Below are 15,890 nucleotides of genomic sequence, written 5' to 3'. Positions count from 1 at the left end.
TCTTTCATTGGTTTGCTCCAACCCCTCTCATAGAGCTTGTTTCTCTCTACTTCCTTCACCTCTCCCTTCACTTACCTGAATTTTCCATCCTTCCTGCAGCCTCCCTGTTTTTTGAATGCGAGGCAGCTCTCTCAATCTGGTGTATCCTTCTGTATTGCTCCGCCCCAGGTCTCATTTCAAAGCTCATCTTCAAATGTAACTTTTCTCCCTCCGCTTTTCTCAGTTTCCTTCTCTCTTTAGGGTTGGTTTTGTACTGAATGTTTTAGTTTATTTCCTGTACAATATAAACACACCACTGCTGTATAATATACCACCCACCATCTTGCAATCTTTATGGGCCAGATTGTGGAGCTCTATGTGACACTGGTGAGGACTCACATGAGTAGTTGGCACTGAACCCAATGGCACTCATCATAGTACTCACCAGTGTGAGTAAAGGATGAAATATCTGGCCCTAAATCTTCAAAGTACGGTATGGTGCAGTGGAACGCAGTTCTTTTTCCCATTGCAGGGAAATAAGATCAATAATCAAATCTGAAGTGCCAAGGAAAACAACTTTGTTTCCGTGGAGATGGCACAAGTGTGCAAGAGACGAATAAAGAAAACACTATGAATGCAAATTAGTCTGTAGGTAAATAAGAAAAAAAGATTTGAAAAAAAGTAAAAAGAAAACTGAACACTGCTACAAAACTGGAAAGACATACTAATGCCCATATCAAAGAGTAAATTAACTGTTGCTTCAATAGAGGTGAGATACAGCGATATCATAGACTGACTAAATGATATTCAGAAATTAGTCTGGAATCATATTAAGTAATGTTGGGAGGATCATCCCAACTGAATAACTTGTCAACATTTGCTTCTAGTTTTTGTTTCTGAAATGTTGGTGCAAAATTCTCACATTTATTTGTTGCATAATATAGATCCTGAAATTCATCATAAAGAATGATTCATAGGAAATTTGCCCTGTGTTGTTTAGTTACAGAAATTATGCATAATTGTTTCTGTTCCCTGGTTGGATGAGTTATGTAACTAACAAATGCTGAGCAAACACCAATTTGCAGTTCCTGTTTGCACTTTGTTGTTTGGGGTTTTTTGTGCTCTATAGCCTGGTCAGATGACCACGGAAAATGAACAGGGTGGAATAAAAAAATGTTTGTTTTCTGTGATGTTACTACTTTAAAATATGTTTAAATGTAAATGAGCTGGTCTAGTCATGCGGGAGGTATGATTTCTGGCACTGAGCTCCTACAAAAGACGTCCTGTGGAGTCAGCATGCTGTGTCGTAGCGTGGTTTGCCAAACAGCAAGAAAATTCATTGTGAGCATGAAGGTTTCTAAGTTTGCAAAACGAAAAGGCGGTTAGCATGATTCTGAGCTCTTACCAGTCCTACACCATTTACTTTTCAGTGGCGATACTCCTGATTTATACCAGTGCCAGTGAGGTCAGAAGCAGGCATTGTGAAAGGAGCTGAGCAGGAATGGGGTTTTCTGTTCTGCAAAAAAATCAAAGATTTTTCTTTTTTTTTTTTTTTTTTGTTCCATGTGAAATGAAACAAATGTGTTTTGTTTTGCAGAAGAGCAGGCTGCCTGGCTCCCCGGCTGCCAAGGTGACAAAATGGTCAGGTTGCCCAGCCATCCACCTGACCTTTAGGTGGGCAGCCTGGGGAACTGGCCAGGCGGGGAACCAGCTACCTGACTTCCTGAGTAACCAGGGGAACTGGCCTCCTGACCAGGGCTGGCTCCAGGCACCAGCTAAGGAAGCAGGTGTTTGGAGCGGCTAATACAATGGGGCGGCACTCTGTCCGCTATTGGGGCAGCCCGTCCAGGTCTTCGGCAGCAGGTCCCTCAGTCCCTCTCTTCCTCTTTGAGCTGCCGTCGAGGAAGAGAGGGAGTGAAGGACCCGCCACCGAACTTCCGCCAAAGAATGGGGCTGCCGATTGAGTTGCCATCGGAGAGCCGCTGATTGGCTTTTTTTTTTTTTTGCTGCTTGGGGCGGCAGAAACCCTGGAGCCGGCCCTGCTCCTGACTTCCCAGGTGACCACCTGGGAGCAATCATTCTGCTGCCTTCCCACAAGCCCTGCCCTGATGGAGTGCCTGAGAGGTGGGAAGCTGGAGCCAGGAGATCCCACCTGCCAATTGATTGGCTGCTTGCCTGGTCTGTCATAAATTTTGACAGAATCGATACATTCTTGAAGAACTCTGTTCTGTTGGAAAGTTTCTGACCAGTTCCAGTGTTCTAATTTAATTTTGTAGTTTCAACCCCACACTTTACTCTTCTAAGTTGTGCATTTTGTGTTTCTAGCCAAGCCTGTGCTTTGGCTCAGCATTTAGGATGTTGGGTATTTTCCTTTCATTTTTGCCTATTACATGTAAAGTCGTAACTCCTAGATTCTTAAGATTTTTGTTAAACGACATTACTAGAGCAAATCTCTATTGTTTGCATAGGTGTATTTAAAAGATTAAGATAGCACAGGCCTTCACACAATAGTTTGGGGATCAACGAAAGCTCTTTACGTCTCAAGAAGCTTTAGGGCTTAGTAGCAAGTTTGATGGTATTGTTTAGTTTTATATATCGGAAAAATTGTATCTTTGCCTGGGGTTGTCTGTTATTGTTTCTGTTGACGATCAGTGTGATTCCTGCATTGCTGAACCATATCCCCTGGTCAGATCTTGCTCTGACAAGGGGACAATTATTTGTTGCACTTGATGCCCAAAAGTGGAGTAGATGACACCTGAAGTGGACAGCAGACGTGATCCCTGCCCTGAAGAGTTTACAACCTGTGGGGCTCATTCTGCGTCCCCTCCTTGTGTTCAGAAGTACCTCACTCTGCCAGTAGTCTGGATGACTGTAGAGGGACTTTTTGAGAGGAAGATATAACTCAACCTGAGTAAGGGGGACAGTATCAGACTCGAAATTAGACCACGAAGTACCAAGAGGAATACGAGTCAGCAGGGAGAGAAAAGGAGTCAGAAGTAGCATATATGATCTCACATTAATAAGATTACATAGTTGATCTGCTCAGTAAGGGCTAGTTCATGGCATGATAAAGTAAATAGGGTTGGGCTTTCTTTTCGTCCATCCCTATTCCATGAAGCACTCAAGCACCCTCTTAATGTCCATTGACTTCCATGTGCTTAAGGACTTTCCTGAACAAGGGCTTCACTGAGGATGGACTTAGGAGCATGGTGGGTCAGCTTAGGCGCAACCTTGAAGACATAGCTGGTTCATGGAAGAACGTGGGCAGACAGTCATGGGTTGGGTGGGCGAATGGACTGTTGAGACGGTCATTGGTCACACTGGGGAGGTGAAGTGGAAAAGGACAAAGCTGGCTGAAACGGAGGTTGAGGGAACAATGATATGAAGGGTAAGAAGCTTAAATGTGAGTCACCAAAGGTGCTGCTACAGAAATCCTGCCAACCAGGTCATGACAGGTCACTGCTTGATCTCTCCTACTGCTCTGGAGAGACCTTGCCTTGTTTTTTGTGAGGGGCTGTGTACCAACCAGCAGGACTTCCACCTAATTCTGTCTGACATGGGTATAAGTTGAAGACCATACTGATGGCTATTTTGTGTGTTTGTACAGGTGCTCCTTGATGGGGTTTGATTTAAACCGGCACTGGGTGGATCCGTCTCCCTGGGCTCATCCCACGCTGCATGGAGTAAAACAGCTCATCGTTCAGATGTACAACAATCCGGTGAGTGGGGACATTTACACTGGAAAAGCATCTTCCCCAAGGTACAGCATTGCATTGCATAGGCAGAGCCTGCAGGCTGCTGCAGGCAGCTGGCAATTCTGACTTGGACAGATCCTGTGGCAAACCTTCAAAGAGGGAACCAAGCAAACACCACCTCTGCTGCATGTCATCAGGGAACATTTTAAGTGTTGTTTGTCATCGGGAACGTTCGAGTGGAGAGAGCAAGTGAAAATAAGTTCAGCACAGATTATATATGGAATAGTGCTAAACGCAGGGCCCATATTCAATTGAGCAGCTCTCTTAATGTCTTGAGCTGGATTCAAAACAGCAGGCCCCTGAAATTGAATTACCAAGTGGTACTGATGTTAATCCAGAGGTCTGGTAGGCGTTGCTATGTAGCGTATGGGCAGGAGGGAAATAATATTTGTAAATATTCCATAAACACACACACAGACTCGGTCAGAGAAGCTGAGATGTTTGTGAAGTGAAATCTCTGCTAATCAGAGGAGATGCATTGCAGGGAATGTGGGGAAGAGGAGGAGGAGGAAGGCAGACAGTTATTGAATGTTTGACATCCAAGTGGAGAAGGATTATTGAACACGCAACCTGAGGAAAAACCACCGAACAAAGATGGAGACGGGGTCGGGGAAAAAAGAAATGATTCTAGGCACTCTCTGGGAAATATGAGGGGATTTTATAGACGTTGTTTTGCTGTGTGGAATTCCTGATATTAATTTGATAATTATGCTTTCCATTTTGCTGATTAGGTGTGTTTCTTTCACATAAACTGAGGTTTTTCTTTGTGTGTGTGTGTGTGTGTACAATGGCATGGCTTGGCACCTCACGAGACAGAGGCACTGCTACTCCTGGGTAGTTAGTCCTAGTGCTAGCTTCTCCCTCTAACCCCATGGCTTGCCAGTGCACCCCATGCCCAAAATAGCCTATAACAACAACGTCCGTAGAGGAGTGGCTTCAGGGTAAGGTAAGTACTCTGGAGTGGAATTCCACTGCAAGAAGAACTTATTTAAATTGTGAGCTTTTTGAGGCGGGCTCCACCTTTGAATTCTGTGTTTGTGCAAACCTAGCACAGCCAGGTTCTAGACTGTGATGGGAGGCTCCTAGCTGCTGCAGCAGCACAAATCAAAAAGAATAATAGTAAAGGAAGAAGCTGGCCAGGCAGGGTCTATTCTCCCTCTCTTTTTCCACCCCAAAGAGCAACCAGACTCTCTTCCAACCTGGTGCAGAGGGCTTGCAAGCTGCATCATCAGAGAAGACTGTTTCTCCCAGGGATAAAGAGGTCCTTGAGTCTAACGGGGAAGCCGTGTGGAGAGAGCTCACTAGATGGTATCCGTATCAGTTGTCAAGTATCAGAGGGGTAGCCGTGTTAGTCTGGTTCTGTAAAAGCAGCAAAGAATCCTGTGGCACGTCTGTTAGTCTATAAGGTGCCACAGGATTCTTTGCTGCGTATCAGTTGTGTTACTAGCGGAGGTCAGTAGCAGTAAAATGAAATTGCCTTTGGATAAAAATATTTCTTTAGCTTGGGCCTCACCCTGAGGAGTTCTGACTTCATTCGGGGCTGCCAATGCTCAGCAGCAGCAGCAGCTCTCAGAGCCAAACTGTCTTCTAGCACTAAATGATATGCTATGGGACTGCTCTTTTCCTGGGCGAGAGCTTTACCGCTAGTCCCTCTGAGCCAGTTCAATATTTGCATGAGCTGACAATAAGCAAGGGGCCGGGAAGAAGAGAAGGAGGGAAGAGTTGCCAGTTGCCTCAGAGGGAGGAAATGAGACCACACATGGGCCTTTCCGCTATAGCATTGATTAATTTTATTGGTACACATTCAGGCCGATGCCCTCCCTAGGCAGACGTCCAGCACAAAGCTTCTGAATCGCTTAGTCTTAAGTATTGCCCAGGTGTAAATTTCACTCTCAGGTGCTATGGTAAGGAGCACATGTTAAATGTCTGGATACCCAGATGGACAGAAAGACAAAACAGATCCGTGTCTCTTCCCTATTCTTGTCAAATGGTAACTGATCTGGGAATTAACATGTAAGATAGCGTTAACCCTCCTGCTTCCTCTCCTTCTCAATACAACAAAACAAAAAACAGAAGAAAATGAACTGAAATAAAATGCAAAATGCATTGGAAAACTACCCTAATCCCTCCCACCCCACGCGCTCTCAAGCATAAAAATGTGCCACTTCCAAGATCGGTCATGGGGAACTGCCCATAAGAGATTGGATTGTTTAAAGCGAAGGAAGTCCAGCTTAATGTTGCTATCCTGTAACAGCTTGGTGCAGCCCCTTTACATGTATTCATTTCCTTAAATCATTTAAGGAAAATTAGCTGCCATAACAACATAAAGCCGCTTTTTAAATATTGCAATTTAGGAGGATTTTTCTTCTTCTGCAGTCTGGAAGATAAGCTGTTTCCTTTGAAAAAGTTCACTCTGTATGTAGGGGCGAATGACATGGGAATAAGTGAAGCAGTTTTAGCGCTCGCTCGCTCTCTCTCTCTGTCTCTCTCTCTCTGAGACTTACGCGTGCGTACACACACACTCTGCCATAGCTACAGTGAGTTTGGCATAATACAATCCAAGGGTATTTAACCATTTACTGTAGTTCCTTGTAATAGGATGGCCACCTCCAGAGCTATCCCTGAGGGCCTCAGAGACAGCCCTGCTGGTAACTCTGCCTTGATTTTCCTCTTCCCAGGGGCTGATTGAGGAAAGATTAAAGAGGCTAGGACTCTTCAGCTTGGAAAAGAGGAGACTAAGGGGGGATATGATAGCAGTATATAAAATCATGAGTGATGTGGAGAAAGTGGATAAGGAAAAGTTATTTACTTATTCCCATAATACAAGAACTAGGGGTCACCAAATGAAATTGATAGGCAGCAGGTTTAAAACAAATAAAAGGAAGTTCTTCTTCATGCAGCGCACAGTCAACTTGTGGAACTCCTTACCTGAGGAGGTTGTGACTATAACAGCGTTTAAAAGAGAACTGGATAAATTCATGGTGGTTAAGTCCATAAATGGCTATTAGCCAGGATGGATAAGGAATGGTGTCCCTAGCCTCTGTTTGTCAGAGGATGGAGATGGATGGCAGGAGAGAGATCACTTGATCATTGCCTGTTAGGTTCACTCCTTCTGGGAGGCATGTGGCATTGGCCACTGTTGGTAGACAGGATACTGGGCTAGATGGACCTTTGGACTGACCCAGTACGGCCGTTCTTATGGTCTTATGTTCTGATTGCCTGCCTGCATTTTCCACCATATCTGATATGGTGGTGGTCCTGCATCTGATATGGTGGAGTGCACTCCTGTGGCAGACCATGGCATGATCAGTGAGCCTGCCTCAGTTTCCCCCATTCTCCTGTAGTTCCCCAATAACTCTGCCTCAGCTTTCTGCACATGAATAGTCCTTTGTGGGATTAGTTTATTAGAAAAGTCCCAGAATTCCCCAGCACAGTGAAGAAAGTACCTCATCTGTTCTTCACTCCCTCACAACTCAACACGTGAGAGACGCTCCAAAAGAAAAGGACTCGGAATGGGAGTGTGGAGCCGAAGCTGCATAGCAAGTGCCTTGACAATCTGCCAGCCTGCTTGTCTCATCAGTCAGGCTGAGAGATTGTTAATTCAAATCCTATCCTTCTAGTATGCTCAGCTTAGCTTGCGTTTTTGTTTATTTATGCGGTAATCTGCGTTGATCTGTTTGCTATCCCTTACAATCACTTAAAATCTATCTTTTTGTAGTTACTAACCTTGTTTTATATTTTAACATAAACCAGCATGCCTTTAAGTGAAGTGTCTGGGGGAAATCTCAGCTTGGTTACCACAAGTGTGCATATTCCTCTCCACATTGAGGGAGGGGCAGACATCTTAATGAGCTTACGCTGTACCGATCCCTGTGCAGTGCAAGATGATCTATTTTGGGGTTTATACTGCAGAAGGGGATGCATGCCTGGGGAGCTGGAAGCTGGCTGGGGTCTGCTGTTTACACTCAGGTAGCCCAGTTTGGGTGCCACAGGCTGTCGTGTTGAGTGATAACAGGGCCTGGGTGAGGCTGGCTGTGTCCCCAATCCAGCTGTGTGTCTTAGAGGGGCGCAGTGGTTCCCACAGCTCCCAGACTGCACACCTGGGGTAACAACCCATTACAAATGCGATGAGGACAAATGGTTGGAATGGGCGGGGGAGGCAGAGACAGAACAGGGATGGGCCTGGGGCAAATGGGGTCAGCTTGTGGAAAACAGGAGCAGCCGGGTCTGCGACCACTAAAGAATACTTCTCTCCAGAACCCAGCATGGAACCCAGTGAGTTTCCCCATTCCTATGCTGTCAACATATGGTTGTGAAACCCACTGGCAAAGCAGCCCTCTAGTGCTGGACCACATAGAGGATGACAACTTACTACTGCTATCAGTTATTCTCTTAGCTCAAGTCACAGAGGTCTGTGCTAGGGATTGAAAGGTTCCAATCCAAGTTGGTGTCAATATGATGCCACAGGACGAAAATCCCTTTCTGGGTTTCAGAGCCCAGGCTTCAACCTAAGTGGGAACATCTACATTGCTATTTTTAGCCCTGTAACACAGCCCCCATGAACAGGGGCGGCTCTAGCAATTTCGCCGCCCCAAGCACGGCGGCACACCGTGAGGGGCGCTCTGGTGGTCGCCGGTCCTGTGGCTCCGGTGGACCTCCCACAGACGTGCCTGCGGAGGGTTCGCTGGTCCCGCGCCTCCACTGGACCTCCCGCAGACGTGCCTGCGGAGGGTCCGCGGGTCCCGCAGCTCCGGTGGACCTCCCACAGGCATGCCTGCGGATGCACCACCGGAGCCGCGGGACCAGCGGACCCTCTGCAGGCACGTCTGCGGGAGGTCCACCGGAGCCGCCTGCCGCCCTCCCGGCGACAGGAAGCGTCCCCCCCCATGGCGTGCCGCCCCAAGCACGCGCTTAGCGCACTGGGGTCTGGAGCCGGCCCTGCCCATGAACCAAGTCAGTTGACCCAGGTTCTGAAACTCACGGTCATGGGTTGTTGGCTTGTTTGCTTGCTTGTTTTTGTGCAATGTAGGCATACCCTAATTTTGTGTTCCTCATTTTGTAGAGGACCACTCTCAGCTGCAACTGAAAAGAATAGGAGCCGTGCGTTGAATTTACAAGGTGCTATATAATGCTAAGTACTATGAAAAAATCAAGTACTAAGCATCTCAAATTGGGCACTCCAAATGACTGGACACTTTTTTGACATTAATCCTCTGTGCTTCTGTCATGGGATCTCACCCCCACTTTGAGCTTGTGGGTTCAAAGATGGGGACCCGCATGTATTCTGCCACCACCCTAACCCTTAAGGTGGGGTTCCTTCTCGCTGCCACCACTCGATTATTTCGGTGAATCGAGACACCCCTCTGTCCCACCCTGTCTCCCTTCAAAGACACTCCCTGGGAACACAGATCCACTCACAGAGGAGGAACCTTCCCCCTCCCTTCTCTTCCCTCTCTCCAGCCTGCTCCGGAGAGAGAGATACCTTGATTCAAACTCCTTGAATCTCTACTCACAGGGAAGCAGCCCACTTCCCCCCTCCCTCTCCTCCTTCCAGAGACTTTCCCTGCTTTCTCTGCTTGGAGATAACCCTTGTCTCCACAGAGTGGCGCCTAGCTTCCTTCCCCTGAATCCACAGGTAAGGAACTTAACCAAGTCCTGAACTTAAAAGAGTTTATTAAAAGAATAAAAAAAAAAAGAAGAGAAAAAATACACAATCTCTATGAATCCAAGATGGACATTCATAGGGTCTAATCTTATTAATCCCTGGAGAAATTTCTCCCTTTTCCTCAGTACAAACAATACAGGCAAAATTACGAATAATCAATACAAACACACAGAATTGCAGACACAGGATTCTTATATGAAATTACCCTGTACTTCTAATACTCACTAGCTTGAATAGAAGAAATTAGTTCAGAAAGATGAGCAGACTTGATTAAGCGTCTGTGCTGGTGTAGATCCAGACGGCTAAGAACACAGAACAAAGAACACAGAGACCCAAGTTCCCGCTCTCTGGGATTTTCAAATTCTCTTCCCTGATTGGTCCTTTGGTCAGGTGTTTCACCAGGTCTGGGTTAACCCTTTACAGGTAGAACTTAACCCTTAACTAACTACTATGACAGCTTCAGTTCCCAATCTGTAAAAGGGGAATAATCCCAACATATCTGTTTGTGGAGCTCTCAGTTACCGTAGTGATGAGCATCCTATAAAAGCTCAGGAGGAAATTAAGACATCTGTCATCAAAGCAGGGTATGAATGGTTTGCAATAAAGCCTGGGGCCACACGCTGAACAATGAGACTAAAACAAAATATCGAATAGCTGCTTCTTCAATGAACACCATCCATCATGAGTATTGAATGAGGCAAAACATAGTCTGTGCTCCTGTAACTGAAGACTGTATCCAAATGCAGACGCACAAAAGGGCTGAATTAATGCTCCACAGGCCACCTGAGATGATTTTTAAGAGTGTGGATTGATTCCTCAGGAAAAGGGCTGGAGTGGCAGTTACGAAGCCAGAACAGGTACATGTGGGAAACGGCAGTAGCTTCTGCCTGCTGCCCTGCCTGCATGCCTCAACACTGTCTCAGAGACCACTGCTGGCGGTGGGAGGGGAGTTGGAGCTCCACAGCCCATTCAGGTTTTGAAACAAGGTGCAGAGCACCCTGGCCTGATGCAGCAAAGTATTTGAGCATGCTTAGTAGTTCTCCCGATGCTTAGGCGTGTGGCTAGTTTGCTCGGTCCTTGGCCTCTTAAGCAAGTGTTTTTGGGCGTTGAGGTGTGAACACCCATCCACCACAGACTGAACTGGGAATGTCCTCTCGTTTCCCGCAGGCCATTAAGGAGTAATTGAATGATAATGATTTAGGGTCACTAGTGATTGTATCAAAGGACGTGACCTGGAGATTACATGCTTCCTAGCCATTTGCAGTTTCCTAAGCCATCCAGTCCCCCATAAAGAGAGTATGTTTAACTGGGGTTCAAAATAAGTTAGAAGAAAATATTTTGTATATCCAGAATAGCAGCCGAGAACCATAGACTCCAGAGTTCGTGTTTATACGGTAATGTAGCAGGAGAGCTGGCACCTTAAATGACATGGGCCCGATCAGGCTCCAGAGCTCATTAGAGAACTCAGTGCTCCTTTCCTTCAGGGTTAGGAAAGCAGTTGTGGGTGGGGGTCATCTTTAAACTTCCCCAGGCCAGAGAGTCAAAGCCAGAGAGAGATGAAGGAGGGTGATCCTGCTGATGTCCCCAGGGACAAGAGCAGGAACTATATCTAGGAAGGAAACAAGACAGAGAAGCACCCTGGCTAAAGGGCTGGAGTGAGGCATGGTGAGCGATGTCAGAACTGTACTGGAGGTCTGCAATGTGGTGAGAGACGCCCGAACTGTATTTGGGAGAAAGAATGGCTAGATACATTCAGAGTGGAAATCAGATGTACGTTTTTAACCGTGAGAGTAATTAACCATGGGAACAATTTACCAAGGCTTCTGGTGGATTCTCTGTCACTAGCCATTTTTCAGTCGAGATCGGATGCTTTTCTAAACGATTTGCTCTAGTGTCAGCTGACTCGGTCCAGCCACCGGGGTTTTAGTGCAGTGTAGGCATTCCCCAAATGTTCCCTCTTCTCCATGCCCCTCCTCATTCCTCTTTTAGGGTCTGACTGCACAGCATCATAACTTTGGGTCCTAGGGACCCATTCTGGTGGACTCAGTGTTTCTAAGCCCATTCTTGAGCATCCCCATTGCATTGTATACCTGGGTTTACAATTACTGGAGCCGGGTCTCGCAACTGTGCTAACAGGCCCATACTGCACTGTGCAGCCCTTCTGGCTTGGGCGTGCTGCTTGAACTGTATCTGCAGTATAAAATGATACGGCTGCCACAGTGGGATTCGGACTCCCCCCACCCCAGACGGTGGGTTCTAGGACCCAGATCCTGAGTGCTTGCTGACCTGATTCAGAAAGATTTGTGTGGACGATAGGGGGCTTTGGGCTCAAACCTGAGTCTGAGCCTGGGTTTCCAATGCAGCGTAGACATATTCGTATAGACCCTGTTCCTCAGAATTCTACTATCTTCCCCTTTGCAAGACCGTCTCTTTGCAGCTCCAGCTATTTATGGCCCTTTTGGCCCCTGACCAGTGTGAGTGTTGCTTACCTTTCATGCTCTGACATCCCCTATGCTTCTGATAATGCTTTGGTCACTCATGAGATCTGCTTGGCTCAGTTGCGGGCAGTTTTGTCATTCAACTCCCTTTCTCCCAGCCTGGCTTCAGGTGACAGCATCTAAAGGGGTTGCCATCAAGGGTTATAGGACTAATGTTTTGCCCACCCTAAAAGTGGAAGAATATTTTACAGTGGCCTCCTGATCCTGGACAAGTCTGCTGATACAATGTTCAAATTGTGAAAACAACTTTGTGGTGGCCCTATAAAAACAAACCCAGCCTTTCTTGTGCATCATGGACACGTGCTCACCCCAAGTCTCACTGAAATATTGCAGGGTGGAAATCTGGATCTGTATTTTCCAGTATCACTGGTTATAAAGGGAAAAGGCTTATTTGGGGGCCAGGCAGCGTGGTCCAGTGGATACATGGGTCACTTCACTAGGAGTCAGGTGATCTTTGTTTGAAACCTGCTTTCATATTCTGCAGCACAAAGCTATCTGCAATGACAACATTGTTTTAATGATCTCCCACCGTCACCCCACTCGGCAGTGCTATGTTCCTCTCCAGACAACTCAATAAGAAAAACACAGCTCCTCTCCCTGTTGCACACATTGTGCTGGAGTTTGACATAAATTTTCCTTTTGGCAGGCCAGCAAATTGTGTCAGTCTTATAGGCTCCACTTCCACTCGTATCCTAAAATGATGTTATTAGTATTATCATCAATGCGATACTGTACGGCTGACACATAAAGTATAATAATAGACTTTGCAGGAGTTTTGTGTCAAAATTGCACACTTAAGCTTCCTACACTACGAGCCTGCAAGGGGTATTATTGAATCTAACATTTGAATGTCTGAAAGCAATTGTTTTCTGCTCCATATTTCCACCACACACACTCAGATTTGCCAAACCCTTATGTATCATAGCAGCAAAGTGGAGCATATTTCATAGCAGAGCTCAAAAACTAATCTGCACTCCTACTCAAACTGTTTTGAATGTTAATAAATGAAGTGGGGGAGGAGGGCGAGTGAAACTGTCCGAGATGAGCCCATCCGTTTTGATTTGTTCTCAGCCCCACTGAGTAGCACAGGGAACGTGTACCCTGTTCGGAACTCTGTTCTGGTTGGGATTGTACTTGCAAATGAAGAGATATGGGAGCAATGTAACCAGCAAAGTCACTTTAAGGTTTTTTTAAACAAAGGAGCTGTTTGAGTTGGAAGATAAATTAGAGCCACGCGGCCAAATGCTTGGCCCTGGTATGGCTGCATTGTGCTCGTTCCGTGGTACAAGGTATTAGCTTTGCTATAACAGAGGCTTACCCAGCCAGTGTGGGGAACGCTGCAGCAGTTCTGATAACACCAAGCGTCCGGCTCTCTGGTGCAGTAGCTGGAAAAGAGACGGGCTTGAGAATCACCTCAGCATTAGGGGAGGATCCAGTGGCCGGCATACATGCCACACCTCTGTCTTAGGTACTACATGGCTACAGTATCTGAACAGCTCTCCACACCCCATGAAAGAGGGAAGCACTATTATGCTAATTCTACAGGTGGCGAATTGAGGCATAGAGAGACTAGTCCCAGGGCACACAAGAAGTTTGCAGCAGAACAGAGAATTGAGATGTTAGCACCTAAACCCCGGTATCCTTCCCTCAGGCTCCTTTTTGTGCTGCCCATAGCTTAGACTTAGCTGAGCATCTGTTGGGTGGTAGGGTAACAATGGGCCTAAGGAGAAGGCTTTGGTAGATCTGGCTGCTGTCAACTAGGGATGCCGTGTTCCCCTTGGAAAGAAATAGTACGTTGGATTAACTGTAGAGCTGGTCAACGTTTTTTAGTCAAAAAATGTTTTTCCAACCCAAAAAACCCAACCCAACCCAAACCAAAAACAAATAAACACACCTGCAGAAAACACTGGTCAAAATATTTTGGCTTTTGATCGAAAAAATGAAAATTGCAGATTTACCAAACAATGAACCAAACTCAGGCATATGGCAGGATGCAGGCAGGATGTTCCCCCAGCAAGACCTTAATATTCTACAAATGCAGCATTGTTGTGTGGCTGGGACCAGCTCAGCCCAACCCACAGGTCCCTCATAAATTCCCTTCCTGCAAAGAGTAGGAATAATTCTTGTGTGATAGGGGCTGTTGCTCTGTGGCCATACATAAGTATGCATAGAAAGATGCAGACCGTGTCCATGGTCATGCTTCCTTGCTCCTCTCCATTATAGACGTCACAGACGACCCTACAGATCAGGTTTTCCACAGCTTGTTACATACAGCCCATTTGCAGCCTACACTCCTGTTGCTGCATTGTCCACTATTTGGCCCTGTATGTGCAGGGGCCAGTGCAGCCAGAAGAAAGCAGCTGATTAACGGTACACAGAGTAGCACAGGGAATGGTGATGCTTGTATCTGATTGAACATGCAGGGGGCATGTTTTAGGCAGTTAGAATATAGTTACTTGCATTGGAATTTGGCCAGGACATTGAGCAAATAAGACCCCTGCTCTTTTGAAAAGTGCCATCGATTTCCTTAATGACCACAAGTTGTCAGGACCTTAGTCTTCTCATTAGAAAACTCCCCTCTGAGCATTTTAATAAAACAAAGCTACTTTCCGAGTATTTCTGAAATCTGAGCTTTTAAACTTCAAGGCCCCGGAAACAGCTTAACACAGAAGACCTGGTAGGAATATTACTGTGACTTTGTGTGTGGCAGCCCTGCAGTTTTGCATACGTTTTCTTGATCGAGAGCCCAGTTTAAGCTGTTGAATGGGGTCTGTGTCTATAATGTTCCCTAAGAGCTATTATGCGAGAGAGATTGGTTATTTGAATCATGAATCAGTCTCTGGATGGCTGAAAGTTCATATATTTCATGGCTGTTTTTCATGATATATGTGACCTATTCATAGTGTGTTCTAACCCGCATTGGAACAAGACTTAATTTCACTTCTTGTTAAAGCTTTTCTGCTGACTCTCTTCCATTACACTAGTAAACGTTAGAAATCATATCAAAACCCAGAGGACCCCTATATGCAGAACTCCATTGCAAAGGATTCTCAGACAGGAAAACTGTATTAACTTTGTAACTCTTTCAAGCCAGAGTCAAGTTAGCATCAGAGCTTGCATTTTTCCGGATGGTAGGTATTACCAGTTTCTTAGGATCTGCTTATTATATCCCTAAGATACTGTTAGTAAAATCATATTACGGGAAATGTGTTAATTAGATGGAAGTTTAATGTTCCTGTTGTTAGCAAATATATCTTAATATAGTGATTTTGCAACATAAAATTTAGCAATAGTTCTAATAATTTTTATAATAGTTTACTGTATCTTTTTCTATGGCTCCCATCTGACATCTTTTGCAGGAGCACTGACACTTGCAGATTAATAGATTTTAGGACCAGAAGGGACCATTAAGTTCACCTAATTTGCCTTCCTACATACAACAGGCCACTGAATTTCATCTAAAGTAGTTTGCCTGAGTGGAAATAAAACCGGTGCAGGCTTCACAAAAGAAAGTGCTCATTTCTAGCAACTGGACCACTGGGGAGAATGGCTGTCATAACAAATGAACACTCAGAAGTTGGGGTGCTTCTTTAAACCATGTTCAGAACCCCTTTCCTCTCCAAAATTGGGCTGGAAATGCCATGTGACTAGCCCTTATAATTGTATTTTTCCCCAGTATTATTGCCAGTAACTGGCAAAGCTAGGAAGAGCAAATAATCCCAAACGTGAAAATCAATTTTTAAAAAGTTCATTTTAATATTTCAGACTTTAGGAAACTCTTTGGTTTTGTTTGAATTTTGGTCAAAGGTTCAGGGTTGATTCTTTAATTGAAATGAACCATGTTACTTACACCTAATGTGAAATCTCAAAAACGTTGATCCTTGGTCATTTTTCAGAGCATCAGTCTTGAAGATGCAGAAATATGTTATTACTAAGGCAGACTTATCTGCACGTGTATCCTTTGAAACAAACACAGCTTCACGCACCTTGAGG

General features: G+C 45.5%; 1 protein-coding gene across 8 annotated transcripts in view; it reads left to right on the top strand.

The window, feature by feature from the left end:
• Window positions 1-15,890, top strand: part of AGBL4 (AGBL carboxypeptidase 4) — a 1,358,157-nt gene that overhangs the window by 1,144,484 nt on the left and 197,783 nt on the right. For all 8 annotated transcript variants that reach the window (XM_045028065.1, XM_045028068.1, XM_045028071.1 and 5 more), the window contains one exon: window positions 3,587-3,698. In XM_045028065.1, the coding sequence (XP_044884000.1) occupies window positions 3,587-3,698 (112 nt within the window). The remainder of the gene's footprint in view (window positions 1-3,586; window positions 3,699-15,890) is intronic.

Source organism: Mauremys mutica, chromosome 8 (genome assembly GCF_020497125.1).
Source record: "Mauremys mutica isolate MM-2020 ecotype Southern chromosome 8, ASM2049712v1, whole genome shotgun sequence".
Taxonomy (NCBI): domain Eukaryota; kingdom Metazoa; phylum Chordata; order Testudines; family Geoemydidae; genus Mauremys; species Mauremys mutica.
Note: the sequence above shows the minus strand (reverse complement) of the source record. Positions and strands in the feature narration are given on the sequence as shown.